Genomic DNA, 20579 nt, shown 5'->3' with positions numbered 1-20579 from the left:
CAGGATCGAGTCAGACAACTTCTTCCGTCTAATCCTTATTCTTCTGACGCTAAAAAATATTTTTGAAAATAACCGAATTCTTTTAGAGGAAACATTACAACTTAGATCTAAAATTAGTTTTAAACACGTTACGTAATATTGTTTACGGCCAAGCTTGGAGTGTCAAGGCTGCGACCTTTTGACATCACACCGATGTTCACTATCACTAGTCATCACGTCTAACACATGACCGATATTACTGTGCGTGTAATTAATGAGTAATTGGCCATTCAATTGCTTTGAAGCATCTGTAATATGCCTACCGTTGAATGAGGAGAAAAAAGGTGGAAAATAATGAGATTTTACTACCTTTTATTAAATTTGTCACTACTACGCAGTTCGGTTGCATTTTGAGGATCTGCATGCACTCTGTCCTTTTGAGTTTATGGGCGTGAGATTATGGTAAAGGTGCTATGTAAGTAGTTATAATATTATTCACTTCGATGCCCATTATTCAAAAACTACTCGATGTTTTAAATAAAACTTCTGCGATAAGAAACTGTGGTGAAATTTACTTTATAACAACTATATTACCTCTTATTTCAGCGATGTGAGAATCATACTCCGACCTGCTCCTGACATATTCCACTCTAGGCGCATTGTGCAGCGTCTGGTGCTTGTATTCAGTATACCACTCATGCTGAGGGGAATCTGGCCTGTCGTCACTGCGTTCCGTCACTGTCCGTTTCACGGTCACCCTTTCAAACTTGACAAATCGTACCCCAGTAGCCAGGTCGCCCTCTTCGACCTGCTGCTCGACCCTCTCATACCCCTCAACCGGTTCCACATGCCTCAGCTTATAACTCGGAAAAGATCCTTCGTAACTTCTCGTCGGAGATTCAGTGTCCCTCGTCTGTTTCAGTTTAACTTCGATTTTGGGCGATTCAGGTCGCCTCTTGCGCTGCTCTAAGCGGCGCTCTATGTCGTCCACATCGGTGGTAGCATCGACGGTGTCGCTGCTGGTATGTCCTGACCAAACTTTTTCAAAGAAATTGACGCGGTCGCGGAGACCGCCTTGCGACGGGGAGTCGCGGCCGTCTGACATAGCGACATGACCTCTCTGTGTGGAGGCTCGCTCGATACTGGCTGTTCGCAAGTTGGAGGCTCGCGCGCAATACGCACGCGCGGAACCCACGTGTAGGCGCTAGACGTCTCCTAGACGAGTTGAGCTTTCGTGTGCTTTCGAAACTCTACTTTTCATGTTACTGACTGCTACGCCTCGAAGTGCGTCTACTTAAATTCGGTTTTTGATGCGTACTGACGTCATTCCTTTCACTTAGCTTAAAACAAACTACTTCACCATTTGTTTACTTACAACAACACCAACCAAAACAAACTTCAAGTTTATAAATTATATACATTAACGTCGGTAAAATGCTTGGCTTTAAAAGTACGAAGCGAACGTGTATCCTTGAATTAGAACGACAAGTTTATCATTGACATAATTACAGTATCACTCGAATCAACGTTATCTTTGATAATGCAAAATTATATAAGACGGTTTTTATCGTTTGCGCTACTTGCATCGACAGGTATTATCGTTTCCGTATATCAAATTTCGACAGGCGAAAGAACCACAAACGATCAGCCCCATACGATGCTTTTAACCCAATAAACTTCTTATGGGCTGTAGTCACGGAAAAAAGTTTTGCATGCCCCTCCCTAATAAATACGTAGGGAGAAGTTTTGTTATTTTTTTACTAACCGTCTTTCGGAAGGCACGTTAAGCCGTTACTCCTAGTTACTACTTACTGATGTAAGTAAGTAGTCGTTGCATAAGCCGTGTCAGGGACCTTTGGCGGCTGAATAATAACCCTGACAGTATTGGTTGATGGAATTGGTAATCCACCTGACAACCCTGATAGAAGAAGAGTTTGTGTGTGAAGCTCCCCTCAATTAACCGGAGGAAGTATGGAGTATACTCCACCACGCTGCTCCATTGTGGGTAGGTGGAGATGTTCTACGGATAATAGCTTAACGTGCCTTCCAAAATAACAATTAATAGACTTAATTACTAGTACTGTATTACATTGTGTAGGGATGATTAAACTACAAAAAACATAAAATCGCAACATTTATAGTACCTCTACCTACCTCTTAGGGGACACAGGCGTGATGTCCATCATAGACCCTCATATCATTATCCTCAGATCATAGACCCTTTCAGGCGCAACAAAATAGAAGTTTAAAAGAGAGAATTCCTTCTCTTTTCAAATAGTAACATCAGTATCATTAAGGTATTCACTAGTGCTGTAGTAACATTTATTAATTAGAAGTTCTTTTATTATTTTAATAATGATTTTGTCACTTTTTCTTCTTTTAATATGTTAGTCAGTTTTTTATAAAAAAAAACATCTATAGGATTCAATTATTTACTCTTTGCTACCTTGTTATTCTACAAAGTTATGGTCTATTATTTAGATCATCAGACGATGCAACGCCAGAAGGCGATTCGATAGAAGGTAGATTCAATCTCCTGATTAAAGGTCTGGGTTGCAATTTATAGAATAAAATCGCTATACAAAGCCCCATAAAGTTGCGTTCCTCTTGCCCGACCTAGTTATGGTATTGGTATTAAGTCTATTATCGTTCATAACATCATCATCAGCCCATTAACGTCCCCACTGCTGGGGCACGGGCCTTCCCTATGGATGGATAGGGAGATCGGGCCTTAAACCATCACGCGGGCCCAGTGCGGATCGATGGTTATTAACGACTGCTAATGCACCCGGGACCAACGGCTTAACGTGCCTTCCGAAGCACGGAGGAGCTCGAGATGACAACTTTTTTTTGTGGTCACCCATCCTATGACCAGCCTTTGCAAAAGTTGCTTAACTTCAACAATCGCAGACCGAGCGCGTTTACCGCTGCGCCACCGAGCTCCTCAATATTTTCCTCAGTATTATCGTTACTCCTACGATTTCACTTGACAGACACAAAACATGATATACCGGCTTGATTTCTTACTATGGTCACACCCCGAACATTTCGTATAGACAACTTCATTCTCCGCATTTAGACACATAAGATGGCCCATTATGCGCGTAATAAGTCATGACTATACTAGCCAACCTTGCACCTTCCAGAAGCTCAGAAGCCTCCTGGGGCTTCACAGACTTCACGGAGCGACCTTGTTTGCTGTAGGATTTGCATCATCGCATTCCAGGATGATGTGAGAGGCAGTTTCTTCTGCCTCCAGACAGCCTCTACAAAGTGGGCTGTCTGTAATGCCTATGGTAAATAGATGTCTATTAATGGGCTGTGACCAGTAATAGTGCCCACCACTATTCGGAGGTCTTTTCAGTTCAAGCTGAGCAGTTTTTTTGTGAAAGGCTTGGATATTGACGGGGCATCGTTTTACACAGACACCACATATTGACATTATCGTACACGCGCATCTATGTATGTGACGTCCATACGATTCAAGTCTAAACTATGTTCGAGGGGGGTGAGGTAAACCTGGCTCCGACGCTGAGGGGGAACGGAAAGTTGCCGTTCTATAGGTACCTAATATTATTCCTTAATCTATTGTTACTCTTTTTATCATATCATAAACTGCCTATATAGGTACGTCCCACTGCTGGGCACAAGTCTCCCTTCAATTATGCGCTGCTACACTGTAGGTTGGTAAAGGTGTTTACTGCTAATTGCCAAGACCAACGGCTTATGCCAAGACAATCCGGTGATTCAAGTTTGAAAAGTCCCTACCAAATAAAGGACAGTCTTACAAAGTGATTTCGACAATGTTCCCACCTGGAATCTAACCCAAACCTCCAGATCGTGAGCCTACAACTTTTAAATAATATTTCTTGTCTATTTTATCATTAGCGTGAGCATCTGATGACAATAGACACGATTTCATGCCCTTGGGAATCAGAAATCAGAATCATTTATTCAACGTAATTATCATGGATAAACTGGTCGAAGGTGAATTTAATATTTTTAAATTTCGCAAGGTGTTATGGCTGAAACTAAAATAATGACAACATCCAAACATCCAGCAAACTATAGACCTGTTAAACTGAATGACAACATATTAGAAAGAGTTGATAGTTTCAAATATCTTGGAAGTATAATAAATAGTGACTCTAGATGCACACAAGACATAATAGCCAGAGTTGCAATAGCCAAACAAGCATTTAACAGGAAAAAATACATTTTGAAAACCAAAAACATATCATTAAAAATAAGGAAACGGTTTATTAAATCATATATTTGGAGCATTGCACTCTATGGAAGTGAAACGTGGACTATGACACAGAGAGACAGAGAGAGATTGGAAGCGTTTGAGATGTGGTGTTGGCGAAGGATGGAGGGTATAAGCTGGACTGGTGTCAAATGAAAAAGTGCTGGAAAGAGTTGAAGAAAAGAGAACCATATTGAAGACTATAGAGAACCGGAGAGGAAATATGATTGGCCACCTGATACGACACGATTCATTTATAACAAACATTATAGAAGGAAAAATTGAAGGGAAGAGAGGAAGGGGTAGACCTAGGATAACATTTATGAAACAAATAAAAGAGAAGGTGCAGGTCGTGTCGTATCGGGAGGTGAAGGTTTTGGCGGGAAGAAGAGAGGAATGGCGGTTACTCCACCGACAAGAGCGCAGCTCTTAAATAGAGAGAGAGAGTTATGGCTGAGGAAAAGAAATGACAAGAAACTGCAACAGCAATCTTTGAAATCAATTAATTTAATATTTGGAACACATTTAACTCCAGGCATTTATACGATTTAGGTAAACATCATTAATAAGCTTTTTTATATAAAGTAGTAATCTTAACATGAGTTTTAAGTTTACCTATTTACTGACAAATTCAAAATATTTACCTATTTAGTATTTTATTGTAAAAACGTACACCTACATTTATTGACCAAATTGTAACTTTTAATATCAATCTCTTACGGGTGCAGTTTTTCGTACTCTACGACAGCAGCGAACAAAACAAAGACTTCTCGCTCTAATTCAACTGCGGGACAACTGCGCATGGCATAACCTCATTCTAAGAAGCTCTCCCCTATATCATTGTATCCAAAACATCAAAAGGTATTCCATAAAAGATCACTAACGTCCAAACATTTCACAGGAAAGACCAACAAAGTGTAATGATCGGACACGTAATAATTCTAGTAAGTAATCACCTCATTCAAATGTTACGAAAATCAGCTGTGTATTTGCGTCCCTTCTCATCGTATTGTTGGCATATCTATCTGTCTCTAGTGACGCAGGGCCAAAGCCCTTTTGCCCTTGACTGGTGTCCTCAATTGAGGAACTGCGCAACAGACTGTGACCTATTTTAGCCCTTCCCAAATTTCAACCGACGCCATGTGAATGACTCTGGAATTAGCATCACGTGGAGTTATTTTTACGTGCAAATATTTTGACAATATTTGGGTATGTAGGTTGGTACCTGAGAAAGATTAAAATAAGACAGAAGGGTTAGATATGAACTAACCAAAACTAACTAGGTTTTAATAGCGATGATCGGAGTGGGGTTAAATTACTTTGTGAAGTTTGGATACGACATTGCAGGTTGATCATCCGATTGTCCAAAATTAATATGATCCGGGCTTCGGAAGGCAGTCAATCCTGGCTGCTACTTACTTAAGTAAGAATGAAGTCATTACAAAAGCCACCTATAATTGATTTTTGATTGACTGATTGATAATTAACAATAAGGCCGCTGTTCGTACTGTTGCTAAATGTTTGTAAGTATGTTTTGTTTGTATTCAATAAAGGACATATGATTGGATTTGATTTAAAAGGCAACATTGAAGCAATTCATCTAAGAAATTGTTATTTGACAATGTTGATATTGCGCACTTACTTTTACATAGGTACGCAAATGACAAATTGCAGTATTGCTTTTTAGAAAAAATATATTACAAACTACTACTACTACAACTTTACTATTATAATGAAATATATTTAAAATTATTTATTAGATATTATTGCTATTTAGATAAATTATATTAGATAGATTCAAAAATATTAGATCTAACTTAACTCTATTTACAAGAAAATTGAATGAGTTGTTAACTAAAAGATGTTATTATACGATAGATGAGTTTTTGAATGATAAATTGTAATGACACAATGTTCCAATTTGTCATGTAAAAAATCATTAATTTTATTCTGAAATTAATGCTCAATAACTGTTTCCATTTACCTATTGTCGTATTTTTCATGATGCATGTATTTATATAGATAATATACTATGTACTTATTTAAAATTTTGTGCGCCGCAAGGCAAACATGAAGAACTTATAATGTGAACACTGTCATCTGTATTTATATTACTCATGTTTAAGCAAATAAATTATCTTTATCTTTATCTTTAAAAAGCAATACTGCAATTTGTTATTTGCGTACCTACGTAAAAGTAAGTGCGCAATGTCAACAAATATCAAATAGCAATATTGCTTTCTTAGATGAATTGCTTCGAGATGGCCTGTTTGACTTCTTGAAACTATATAAATATGATGAATGTTATGGCCACAGTACTTATATTCAAATTCAAAAAATATCTTTATACAGTAGGTAACATTACACTTTGAATCGTCAATTTTTACATAACGAACGTCTCATCCGCCTAAAACTACTGCAGGCTAATATATACAAATGTGACTTTCATACCTATTCACATGATTCTCAATTCTAAACTTTAAATTATGAATACTAGGTACTTCAAATAAGCATTCTAGGTTGCAAGTTGAAAAACATTGAGACGCTACGTGATTTCTATTTGTTTATCCTTAGCTTCAAGAGAAACTGGTATCAAGCTGACTATTTAGTATTCTACGCTAGTTTAAATACTTAATTTTTTGCTATAACAAGTGACAAATATGTGCATAGCACCACACCTCGATGCAATTAAGGCGAACGAGTATACGTAACATGCTTTATTTAAAAGTGTACCATAATATAAAGACAGATATTGAGATTAGTTTAAGTAATTAAAACACATAATAACAGGTTCTTACCGCGTTTAAAGTAGGGATCTGATTAGTTTAAGTATAGGAAAAAATATCAAAATCCGAAATCAACTAAGTAATTTTTAGAATCAAATACTTTACTGCGTTCCATATTGTGGTACATAGAGATAGCGCAGTGGTATACAGGATGTTAGTGACATCGTAACGAAAACTTTAAGGGATGCTTTAGACCATGATTCTGAGCTGATATCAAGTGAAATTTTCCGTCACAAAAGTATGGAACTAAAAATATAAAAAAAAGACATGAATTTACGACAGGAAATTTCACTTGATATCGACTCAGAATCATGGTCTGAATCATTCCCCTCAGTATTCGTTACGATGTCACTAACACCTTGTATGTAAACGATCTCATTATGCGCTCAGCATAGCATTTTTAATAATTATCAGTTCCATATTTTTGCTACGAAAAATTCCACTCAGAATCAAGGTCTGAATCATCCCACTACATTCGTTACGATGTCACTAACACCCAGTATAATTAGAAAGTTTTAGACGACGCATTGGCGCTGTATAAACACTGGAATTGCTACATGAAGATACTATATACAGGGTGTTAGTGACATCGTAACGAAAACTTTAAGGGGTGATTGAGGCCATGATTCTGAGATGATATCAAGTGGAATTTGCCGTCGCAAAAGTATGGAACTGAAAATAATTAAAAAAAAAACACAAAAATTTTCATGAATATTCAGACTGAAAATTCCACTTGATATCAACTCAGAATCATGATTTGAACCATCCCCCTCAGTATTCGTTACGGAATCACTAACACCCATACCTACTTGTATGGCTACCGTATGTACTTGTGCGGGGTGTAAGTGACATCGTAACGAATACTGAGGGGGATGATTCAACTGATTATTCTGAGTTAATATCAAGTGGAATTTTCCATCGCAAAAGTATAGAATTGAAAATAATTTTAAAAAACTAAAAAAAAATCATGAATTTTGCGACGAAAAATTCCACCTGATATTAACTCAGAATCATGGTCCGAATCATCCCCCTGAGTATTCGTTACGATGTCACTAACACCCTGTATACTTAATAAATAATGCTTATAAACATCGAGCCTGTATAGAAAGCAAAACCTTGGCCGAGTCTAGCTAGACACATAAAATACTGATGTAAATTGATGACTGGATGCAGAATGTTGCAATTATGGAGCCACAAGTTTTTCTAACGTATGCGCGTGCCTTGGGAGGTTTTGCTTTTATCTAGAAGCTTCAACAAGTGTCATTAATCACAGACATCTATAGATACGAGTATCGTATATACAGGGTGTTAGTGACATCGTAACGAAAACTTTGAGGGATGATTCAGGCCATGATTCTGAGTTGATATCAAGTGGAATTTTCCGTCGCAAAAGTATGGAACGGAAAATAATTTAAATAAGCTCTAAAATTTTCATGACTTCTCCGACAGGAAATTCCACTTGATATCGACTCAGAATCATGGTTTGAATCATCCCCTTCAGTATTCGTTACAGTGTCACTAACACCCATACCTACTTGTATGGCTACTGTATGTACTTGTATGGGGTGTAAGTGACATCGTAACGAATACTGAGAGGGATGATTCAGCTGATTATTCTGAGTTAATATCAAGTGGAATTTTCCATCGCAAAAGTATAGAATTGAAAATAATTTAAAAAAACTAAAAAAATTACATGAATTTTGCGACGGAAAATTCCACTTGATATTAACTCAGAATCATGGTCTGAATCATCCCTCTGAGTATTCGTTACGATGTCACTAACACCCTGTATATTGACGTGACTTATTGTAGATTTACCGCAGATGGCATGAACTACTTGGCCGGACAAATGGGGAGCGCTGAAGGCTCCCACCCGGGTTATAGTGACCACAGTCGTAAGTGCCTTATTGACAAATGAGATTGTTGTTAACGAAACCTCCTTATCTAAAGCTAGTTTCAAACCAGGTGAAGGTATGATCTCAATTTTAACCTGGATTGAAATTACTTGCGACTTCCAAGATTACGTTCCCCAAAAACCATATAGATGGCGTTGTACAGATAACGTGATAATTACCTATTTTCTCATTACTGGGGCACATAAAAAAAAAATATTCTAAAATACAATGTAATGGCATGTAGTCGTTACATGAGTCATGTTGGGGGCCTGTGGCGGCTCAGTAATAACTCTAAGACCAGGGTTGATGGGGTTGGTAATCCACCTCACAACCCACACGATAGAATTTCGTGGCGAGGCATGCATGGGTTACGCATGTATAACCATAGCGAGGCGTGCTGCGGATAGGTATGTTTAATTTAAAAGTATAGAAAATGTTCAGCTTGAAGACTACCAACTGGTTTTTTTATTAAGTAGTATATTCTGTCATTCGACGTAACAACACCGCACGTGCATTATTTGCAAGTTCCTTCACCTCAGGATTTACAAACTTTCTTCTAAAATCTTTTATGATAAAACCACACCTTGGTACACGAGAAATAAAGATCAATTCGTGTGAAAAAGTAACGTGGCAGGATCTTTATGATAATGAAGCCGAAGAGTGGGCGTGGTAGAATAACGTACGCGCATACTTTCAATACAAGTTAGGAAAATAAAAGGCTGGTTTTAAAGCTTTTGGTCGAGTTTTGGCCGGCGTAGTAACATAGTTACCCAAAACAGAAATAGCTATGACCTTGGTATTATTATTTAAGTACTTATTTTTTAACACTGACATTTGCAACATTACATAGTCTTATTATATCCACTTAGTTACAAATAAGATTCATATCACAAGAACTTAAAACTATTTCACATTGTGTTTACTGATATTATACAGGCTGTTAATGACATCGTAACGAAAACTTTGAGCATGATTCTGATTTGATATCAAGTGGATTTTTTCGTCGCAAAAGTATACGTAGAACTGAAAATAATGAATAAAGACACAAAAGTTTTCATGAATTTTCCGGCAGGAAATTTCACTTGATATCAATTCAGAATCGTCCCCCCTCGGTAGTCGTTACGGAGTCACTAACACACCCATAATACCTACCTGGACGTACTTGTACGGGGTGTATGTAAGTGACATCGTAACGAATACATAGAGGGATGATTCAGCAATATTTATAATAATTTATGATAATTCCGAGTTAATATCAAGTGGAATTTTAAATCGCAAAAGTATAGAATTGAAAATAAGTCAAAAAAATAACATGAATTTTGCGACGCAATATTCCCCTTGATATTGCTGTTTGACAGTTGTTTGCATTGCGCACTTACTTTTATATGCGCAAATGTCAAATTGCATTGCTTTCTAAGATGAATTGCTTCGATGTGGTCATTTTAACCCCCCTGTATGCAGTATTATTCTTCATACTATGACTCTAGTCCGGTGTTTCTAGTTTAGTTGTAACTTGACACTGTCTTCGCGGTCGTAGTCAGAACAATAGCTGGTAATTGAGACCGAGTGCATATTTACTATTATCTTATTAATTTATATAATGTACTTAATATTGTCGTTATTTACCATTTTATTACCGAGGAGAAGAAATAACTTTTTTTCTTCCGTTTGGAAGGTAAAATAGGCCATGGTAGTCCAGTTAAAAGAACGCTTGACTCTCATTATAAGGTCGCAGGTTCAATTCCCAAGACGGGCCTAAACAAATGATTTTAAAATTGTATTCGATTTCGTGTTTCGAAGGAAAACATCGTGAGGAAACCCACGCGGTTGCATTCGCAAGACTTGCGGGTTAGAAGGTCAGACAGGCAGTCGCTTCTGTAAAGACGGGACTGTCAGAACTTCAGGTTATGTAACCGGACCCTGTGTAAATCGGGAAAACGGGAAGTGGTGAGAAGAATTAACCTTTTTGTCCGAGATTGACAACGCTATGCTGATAAAACACAAAAAGTAGTAGAGTAGGTATACTCAAAAGTAAGTACTTAACTTACAAACTAATTGGTAAAACTCTATGACGCTGAAGAAACTATTATGCTTTAGCATGGTAGAGATGCTCTTATCGAATCGCTTTTTAAATTAATAGAATTTTTAGTTACCTACACTAAATATCAACAAAACAAAACCTACGAGTGATATCCTAAAAATCTTGCACATTTCCAACCAAAACAATCCCAAACATAAAACTAAATACAGAAATAACATCCAAATCTGGTTATAAGCTGCTGTAATAAATAAACCCAAGTATAGTGTACAAAGGGACTTCTTAACGCCTACATATGCGGTACGAGTATGCACAGAATAAGAGCAGACAAAACAGCAACCGGTTGGACCGGGCTAGAAATCTGAGCGACTATTGTACGGACCGGCAGTCTAGGTCACCTTTATGTCTAAGTGCTAAGCGTCTTGGAATAAGCTGTATTATATTAAAGCCGATTTAATCTTTTTTTTTTGACGTGACTTATTGTAGATTTGCCGCAGATGGCATTAACTACTTGGCCGGACAAATGGGGAGCGCTGAAGGCTCTCACCCGGTACAACGTTTAAGACAACAGGCCTGAGGGTGCCCAGTTGGGCGCGAACCTCGGCTCAGGGCGTCGTCTGAGAGGAAAAATATTTGAAAGAATTAATTGACCCTAGTGGGTCGATAGCGATAAGCGCTGAATGAGGGAAATCGTCGACCACGCCGGCGGGGTCGGTATCGGGGTAGAATTAATCGTATTTGAGGAGTTGTGGAGGAGCTCGGTGGCGCAGCTGTAAACGCGCTCGGTCTGCAATTGTTGAAGTTAAGCCACTTTCGCAAAGGCCGGTCATAGGATGGGTGACCACAAAAAAAAAGTTTTCATCTCGAGCTCCTCCGTGCTTCGGAAGGCACGTTAAGCCGTTGGTCCCGGCTGCATTAGCAGTCGTTAATAACCATCAATCCGCACTGGGCCCGCGTGACGGTTTAAGGCCCGATCTCCCTATCCATCCATAGGGAAGGCCCGTGCCCCAGCAGTAGGGACGTTAATGGGCTGATGATGATGATGATCGTATTTATAAAATTAGAGTGGCACAACGGGCTATGGTCCGAAAGACATACGACCGAAGGACGTAATATACGATCCCGACGACACGATTACTCTAGCCATAGAGGCAGCCAATCAGCTCGCGACACCAAACACTTCTGGACCCCAGCGTGGTCGACGATTTTCCTCATCGTCGATTAATTCTTTCAAATATTTTTCCTCTCAGACGACTGAGGCGGAGCCGAGCTTTGCGCCCAACTGGGCACCCTCAGGCCTGTTGTCTTAAAATTTGTACCGGGTGAGAGCCCTCAGCGCTACCCATTTGTCCGGCCAAGTAGTTAATGCCAATGCGACCAATCGAAAGATCGTAGGGACTAACCTCATCAAACCTCGTCTTAGAGTTAGTATTGAATCGCTAAAGACCTATTGACATAGTTTGTATACTTGAGTTGCTAAACAGTCAAATATAGACTGATTGATTATTCTCTTCACTGGAAACGTGCCCCTAGTCCCTGCTAGTAATCACGAACTGAACGATCGTAAAAGGAAGTGTACTCTAGCTATACTAAGAATTATTAAAATATTACATTGGCCCCGATTCCTGCAGACACATCCTAATTTTAAGTTAATACCTATCATTTTCTTATGCGCCGAAAAGGAAAGGGACGGATAGTTGACAAACTGTTAATTTTTAATTGAATGAATAGCCCGGACGCGTGATGTCAACTTAATTCTGTCGGGTTATAGGCCAATATGAAATTTTGGAAGGGTTTTTAAATTTCTGCCTAAAATTGATGTGTGTTCCATAAATTTTATGCCTGTAGATTATCCATCCCTTTCCCTTTCGGCGGATAAGAAAATAACAGGTATAACTTAAAATAAACTTCGATGGTGTGTATTGGAACCCTGACTGGTATTTATACTTATTCAGTAAAAATATTCCGAGTAATACGTTTCTAGAGACTCGATAGTTAAATCGACCCTAGTGGGTCGATAGCGATAAGCGCTGATTGAGGGAAATCGTCGACCACGCCGGCGGGGTCGGTATCGGGGTCCTGAAGTGTTTGGGGTCGCGAGCTGATTGGCTGCCTCTATGGCTAGAGTAATCGGGTCGTCAGGATCGTATATTACCTAGTGGATCCATATTGAAGGAAAGAAAGGAAGGGGTAGACCTAGGAGAACATTTATGAAACAAATAAAAGAGAAGGTGCAGGTCGTGTCGTATCAGGAGGTGAAGGATTTGGCGGGAAGAAGAGAGGAATGGAGATTACTCGACCGACAAGAGCGAAGCTCTTAAATAAAGAGAGAGAGTGGATCGATAGCGATAAGCGCTGAATGAGGGAAATCGTCGACCACGCCGGCGGGGTCGGTATCGGGGTTTTGAAGTGTTTGTTGTTGCGAGTTGATTGGCCCCCTCTATGACTAGAATAATCGGAATCGTCGGTATAATAATCGCTAATCCATCCACATTGGGATGTACGAAAAGAAAGAAGGCAGCTAAAAATAAAAAAGTGCTAAATAAACATCCTTTTATGCACTCTGTGCAGAAAACTTAAGTTCATCAGTTTTATAATGTTGCTTAGCTCATAAAAACTTATCCATATTTAACATTCATTTATTATCTACTTAGATAAATTTTATTAAAATTGAAATCTATAAAAGTTACATAAAAAACTCCTAGAAAAACTCATTAGCAAATTAACTTGAGTTTTTATTGCGTTTGAAATTAGATAGGAGCCTGCTTAGAGATTATACTCGTATAATGAGCTTTGCTTGGTTACTTAAAATTTTATCACAAACCTGTGATACCTAATTATTACATACATACATACGCCTATTTCCTACCTTTTTTTTTTGACGTGACTTATTGTAGATTTGCCGCAGATGGCATTAACAAACATTAACAAATACCTACATTACTTACATATACCTAACCTGAAGATTTGACAGGTCCGGTTTTTTATAGAAGCGACTGCCTGTCTGACCAAAACCTAATACCCTTATATAGTTCACACTTCTGAAAACACATTTCATGAAGCATATAAGTTTAAAAGCACCGGCTTGTAAACAAGCGTACAATGTCACAGAGTTGCATCATAAATGCAATTTCTTCGCTTACGCAAGTCCAAACATGTGTTTCAAATCGCAATTCAAATATAGAAGTTGCATGGCGCCCATTTGGCAGTTGTTAAGCTGCGGGGGCGCATTTCCTTACGATGTTTTCAGCTGTGACATCAGTCTGTATGATGTTCTATGCAGGTCAGGGATGGAAAGAATACTTGGAAGAACACAATAAGCTCACGACTATGTTCCCAATTGGGCTGGTCAGACGTACATTAATCGCAAGATGAACTGAGTAACCACGCTTCACCGAGTTTTTAGACCAACGTGATCCGTATCTAAATATATAAAAGGAGAAACTGACTGACTGACATATCAACGCACAGCCTAAACGGCTAAACGTAGGCTCTTGAAATTTGGATGGGACATAGCTTAGGTACCGTAGAGGTGCACTAAGAAAGGAATTCCCGAAATTCCCACGGGAACGGGAATTAGCGGGAAAATCCTTTTGTATGAAGAATATTTTCTCTTTTATAACACGCCACGCGGACGAAGTCGCGGACAAAAGCTAGTTGTCTATAATAGTCGGAGCCGTCTGTGTTAGTGATAGTGGACATGTGGACATGTTCGGAGAAAGCGTTACTTATATCATAGTGTCACGGGTTGGAATAACGGCTCAGGCTCTAAACCGCTCTTATCAGCCTCCGTGGTCTAGTGGTTAGGGCGTTAAGCTCACGATCTGGATGTCCGGGTTTGATTCCCGATGGGGATTTTGTCGAAATCACTTTGTGAGACTGTCCTTTGTTTGGTAAGGACATTGCTTGAATCATCTGATTGTTCAAAAAAGTAAGATGCACAGGGCATGTTAAGCCGCTCGTCTGGGCTATCAGCCGTGATAAAAACACTTCCACCAACCCGCAGTGGTGAAATATGCTCCGCACTGCTTCCGGTTGATTTAAGGGAGGCCTGTGCCCAGTAGTGGGACGTATCATCATCATCATCAGCCCATTAACATCCCCACTGCTGGGGCACGGGCCTTTCCTATAAATGAATAGGGAGATCGGGCCTTAAACCATCACGCGGGCCCAGTGCGGATTGATGGTTATTAACGACCGCTAATGCAGCCGGGACCAACGGCTTGACGTGCCTTCCGAAGCACGGAGGAGCTCGAGATGAAAACTTTTTTTTGTGGTCACCTATCCTATGACCGGCCTGTGCGAAAGTTGCTTAACAATCGCAGACCGAGCGCATTAACCGCTGCGCCACCGAGCTCCTCTATGTGGGACAATACAATACAATACAAATACACTTTATTGCACCAAAATAAAAAGAAATAATTATAAAAAGTCTCTTAACTAAGTACATGGCAAATGGCGGCCTTATCGCTTTAAGCGATATAGGACGTATTTAGTAGGCTGTTTATGTTATGTATGTAAGTATGTTACGTTGGCCCAATTATGCCTGATGTAAACATAGAGAAGCCCTATTTGCAGTAGCAACTGATAAACAACGCAATGAGTCAATTTCGAATCAGTTGCGACTACCATACTGGCCTCTAAGTGCTTCTCCAAGGTTAGCTGTACATAAAAGGGATAAACGAGTACGTGCTGATGTGAAGTCCTGTTCTCTCTTGACCTAAAGAGCCGTGTCATGTCACGATTGTAATATATGAGGCTTGTTAGATTCCTTGCAACTTGATCTTTAAGTGATTCTAGTTTCTTGGAAATTGAGTGTTTTATAATGCAAATAAGATTTACTTTACAACATACATACGTAACATAAACTCAAACTTACGCCTATTTCCCACCAGGGTAAGCAGAGACTATAGAATTCCATTTGCTTCGATCCTGACACATCTCTTGCTTCCTCCACATTCATCAATCGCTTCATAAACGCACGCGCTTTACAAATAGCATTTAAACTAACAAATCTTATTCGCTAAGGAGGTTTAAATAACTATGAAAGCTATAGTTTTTCTCGCTAGGTTGTCGGTAGGGCTACGCGACAATATAATGAATGATAATGAGAAGATATGAATGCATGGGATTAACTGTCTGAGAACTGATATTAGGCAGCTAAATTACTCAATTGTATACCAATATTTTGTTTTGTTTTTAAAGAAAGTCTAGGGCCCTGTGCCGAGGTTTTTCTTGCAGCTTCTTTTCCCCGGCTATACAGGTTGTAAGAAGCTGCAGTAGTTTTAGGCGGATGAGACGTTCGTTATGTAAAATTTGACGATTCAAAGTTAACTATGTTACCTACTGAATATAGATATTTTTGAATTTTGAATAAACACCTTCACCCCTTCCTTTTTGATGCGAACAGCGAAGAATTGGAACTGTCTGCCGCTGTCTGTTTTTCCAACTTGTTATAAACTGGGAGTCTTCAAGGCTAGACTGAATATGTATTTGCTAGGTAAATGTGATCCACCTTAGACCACATCATCACTTAACGGTAAGATTGCGATACATCGCGAGCCTATACTCTTTAAAAAATAAAACTTTTCGGGACTCCGATACCGACCCTGTCTGCGTGGTTGATGATTTCCTCATTCAACGCTTAACGCTATCAGCCCACTATCTATCTCCTCAGCCTGTATCCACTCACTGCTGAGTAAAGGCCTCCTCTTTCTTTTTTTTATCAACCCACTAGGGTCGATTAATTCTTTCAAATATTATAACCCTAAAAAAAAGTTTTCATCTCGAGCTCCTCCGTGCTTCGGAAGGCACGTTAAGCCGTTGGTCCCGGCTGCATTAGCAGTCGTTAATAACCACCAATCCGCACTGGGCCCGCGTGGTGGTTTAAGGCCCGATCTCCCTATCCATACATAGGGAAGGCCCGTGCCCCAGCAGTGGGGACGTTTATGGGCTGATGATGATGATGATGATTATAACCCTCTCAGACGACGCCCTGGGATGAGCTTCACGGCCAACTGGGAGCCCTTAGGTATGTTATTTAATGCTAATTATTTAATAACGCAATAATATACGCGGTAAATCTACAACAAGTCAAGTCAATGTACACGAACTAATCCTATGAATGTCCCGATTTTGTGTGATGCTCTGCAGCGAGGCCACTTAGGGTTGTATTAATAAACTAATCTCAGCTGAGACTGCCCTCAAGATCATGCTCAAGTCCCTGTTTTTATATAAGAACTGTCACATTGAGATGATCTTGAGGGCAGTCTCGAATCTGAGATTAGTCTATTTATACCGCCCTTAAATTCATTGTTTTCTTTATTACCATAGCACGTACATATAAAATCTTTCCGCGTACACTATGTACGTAGTACGTACATTAAACTATATCGTTTTCAACTGTATTGGTGGTGGCCACGCGACAGAGCATCACACCCGTTTTTCCTTTTGAGGTAGGGAATTCTAAAAAGTTGATACAAGATGTATTGTAAAATAACATTTTCATTACGTCGATTTTCTTTTGTTTTTTTTTTTTTCACTTCAACCAAGCGTGAAGCCATCGTCCAATGCACTAACGGGCAGTTTGTGAGAAAACAAACCACCATGACGTTTGGCCGGCTGACAAACTGACGAGGTTATTTCCGGCTGCACGTTAGATTCCTCGCATACCGGGAAACGTGCACTGAAAGGCAAAAATAGAACCGAAAAACACGGAAAATTCAAGAAAAAACTTTATTTTCTAAATTAGGTATGTGAGTGTAAAAATTATAATTATATTTCCAATAATATATTACCAATAATTGGGTCGTGTACTACGTTCAAGATAAATTATGAAGTTCTGATTACTAAATAAAGACAGATGTAAAACTAAGTAAAAACATTTTCTTTTTTGAATTTTAATCAAGAAAAATATAATAACTAGTCCGATATTTTATCACGTTTTTCTATGACGTCACAGTGTACTTTTTCATACAATTTTCACAGTAATTTCGTATTTTGACGTTTAGTAAAATGTTTAGTTATCACCATATCATCAATGATATAAATCATTGATGTGTGTGTGCACTCATAAAGTCTTCTTGAATGGATAGAACTCAGAAATCAGAATCATTTATTCAACGTAATAGGATAGTGTCCAACTAGTCAAATCAGTTACTTTTTACTAAACGTAAAAGATAGGAAATTACTATGGAATTTGTATGAAAAAAGCAGCCTGTGGCGTCATCGACAGACCTCCCCTCTATCAACCGGAGAGGCTATGGAACATACTCCACCGCGCTGCTCCAGTGCGGGTTGTTAAGGCAAGAGATACTAACCCACAGAATAAACCCCCACTGTAAAATTAGCGACTGAAAGGTGTGTCCACGTAAAAATAGGAGGTCAATGTCCGTGTTGCTGGGAACGGATCTAAATGTGACATTCGACGGAAACCAGCGCACGCGCAGAACGCGGCCACGGCGATGACGGACGCCGGTGGAAATCCCGACCGGTTACATGGAAATATTTATTTATGAGGACGCTAAGTGGTTTGAGGAAATCTTCATATAAGTATTTATGGTATAGAAGTTTAAAAGCTCGTAATTCGTAGATTAGTTATTATAGCCGAACCGGAGCCACGGTAGCTCGTTGGAAAAATGCCTGACTTTCACTGTGAGGTGAGATTTAATCCAGCCAATTATTTTCGAATTCATGTCAACAATCATTCGAATTCATTCTTGTTGGATCATAAATTATAATCACGTACTCGTTAGCCAAGGATAACATCGTGAGGAAACCCACATACCCGAGAAATTCGTTTCAAAGGTATGTGACCAACTTGTGTTGGGCTGGTTTAGGGAAAGTTAGATAGACAGTCGCTTCTATGTAAAAACCGGACCTGTCAAATCTTCAGGTTAGGTAAGCGGATCCTGTGAAATTGAATGAAAAACGGAATACCTAACGTAGATAAATGACAAGTTAACATGTAGTTTACGAATGACAAAAATACATAAATCGATAGAATTTCGAATGGACAGGAGGAGAACCCGATTGTGTAATGGTTAACACGCTCGTCCCGGCTTGACTATAGCTGCGGGTACAGGTCCTGTCCGAGTCTTTTTTTTATTTAATTTACAACTTTGTTGTACTGTACTAGTTTCAATTACTGTAAATGTCCAAACCAAATTATATATTCCTGATTCTATTGAATGAAATTTCCTGGCGAAAGGGATATTGCGACCCAGATGCTGATGTTTATATACTGTAGAGAGCATTAGATATTTGTGAAAGAGAGGACGATAGGCGAGATACTACTGGCTACTTAAACATGTCATTAGGCTTTTATGACTTAATGGCATGTATATTCAGTCACTTTTTGTTAGCAGGGTTTATGTCCTGTTTGCCGAGACCTTTATATTTCTGATTATCAGGTATAATTTGGTTTGTACATTTACAATAATTGAAACTAATTATTGTAAATGTGCAAACAAAATTATATATTCCTGATTCTGTTGAATGAAATTTCCTGGCGAAAGGGATATTGCGACCCAGATGCTGTTGTTTATATACTGGGGATACCTGGTTGATGGTTGCGATGATTGCGAGTGTGGAGTATCACCACAAACATATGGCTCGCCTTTTGTGCTGTCCTAAGTGCCCTAACACCTGCATTATTAAAGACCTTTACGAAGCCTCTGACAATGCCGTAAGCGTGGCCAATTACTGGTCAGCAAAAATTTTGTATCGATCACCATCGACTCGAAAAGAAGAGAAGAGACCTTTAGGCCATGTCTTCACTTTAGTGCTAATACCAGCTGCAGACACTCAGTGTTATAAAATACAGGATGTTAGTGACATCGTAACGACAACTTTGACGGATGATTCGGACCATAATTCTGAGTTGATATCAAATGGAATTTTCAAAGATCTATAAAGATAAATTGAAGATTTCAAAACTTTGTTGCGCTGTACTCGTTCCATTCATTTTTTTTTTGACGTAACGTATTGTATATTTTCCGCTTATAACATTAGCTATGTGGCCGGCCATTCGCTGTAAATATGGAAACAATATGGAATACTGTGTACGAATTCCGTGCTTCGGAAGGCCGTAAAACAGCTCCACCAACCCGCAGTGGAGCAGCGTGGTGGAGTATGCTCCATGCCCCCTCCGGTAGATTGACGGGAGGCCAGTGCCCAGCAGTGGGACGTGTATAGGCTGTTTAAGAGAGGCTGTACAAAGAGATATTGCGATCGACTGTAGATGTCTTTAGAAATGGATTGTACACGATTGCAAATAGAACAGTCACTTTATGTTAAGACATATCCTAGCAACAGATTAGATAATTAATTTTATGGGAGATTCTGGTAACTTGTCGCAAAAAACCACTTCAATCAAGACACAAAATATACAAGCGGTTTTAACTACGATTCATTGCAACTCTCCATGGATTACGGACATACATTTATTTAACTATGCAAAATATGTACTGAATAATGTAAAGCAATCAATTACAACAACGAAGGTAGAAATTATCAAGAAAAAATCAGTAACAAGAATTCTGAACAAGAAAATTTGGCACGTCAAAAATTAGGTGAGGTGCCCATAGAATAGCTGTGGAACACGTGATAAGTCTGTTTCCAACACTGCCACAGCT

The 20579-nt window shown here is 39.1% G+C and overlaps 1 protein-coding gene across 7 annotated transcripts in view; it reads right to left on the bottom strand.

The window, feature by feature from the left end:
• LOC126368355 (muscle-specific protein 300 kDa) overlaps positions 1 to 20579 on the bottom strand; it is a 200724-nt gene that overhangs the window by 163157 nt on the left and 16988 nt on the right. For 4 of the 7 annotated variants that reach the window (XM_050012269.1, XM_050012272.1, XM_050012274.1 and 1 more), the window contains exon 1: positions 574 to 1123. The exons of 2 other annotated variants lie outside the window; for them this stretch is intronic. In XM_050012269.1, the coding sequence (XP_049868226.1) occupies positions 574 to 1084 (511 nt within the window). In that variant the 5' untranslated portion in view covers positions 1085 to 1123. Of the gene's footprint in view, positions 1 to 573; positions 1124 to 20579 lie in introns of those variants that run through there. One more of the 7 variants, XM_050012275.1, reaches the window with a different exon arrangement.

The sequence above is a fragment of the Pectinophora gossypiella genome, chromosome 7 (assembly GCF_024362695.1).
Source record: "Pectinophora gossypiella chromosome 7, ilPecGoss1.1, whole genome shotgun sequence".
In the NCBI taxonomy this organism is placed as follows: Eukaryota; Metazoa; Arthropoda; class Insecta; order Lepidoptera; family Gelechiidae; genus Pectinophora; species Pectinophora gossypiella.
The sequence above is the reverse complement of the archived record's forward strand: the minus strand, read 5'-3'. Positions and strand labels throughout refer to the sequence as shown.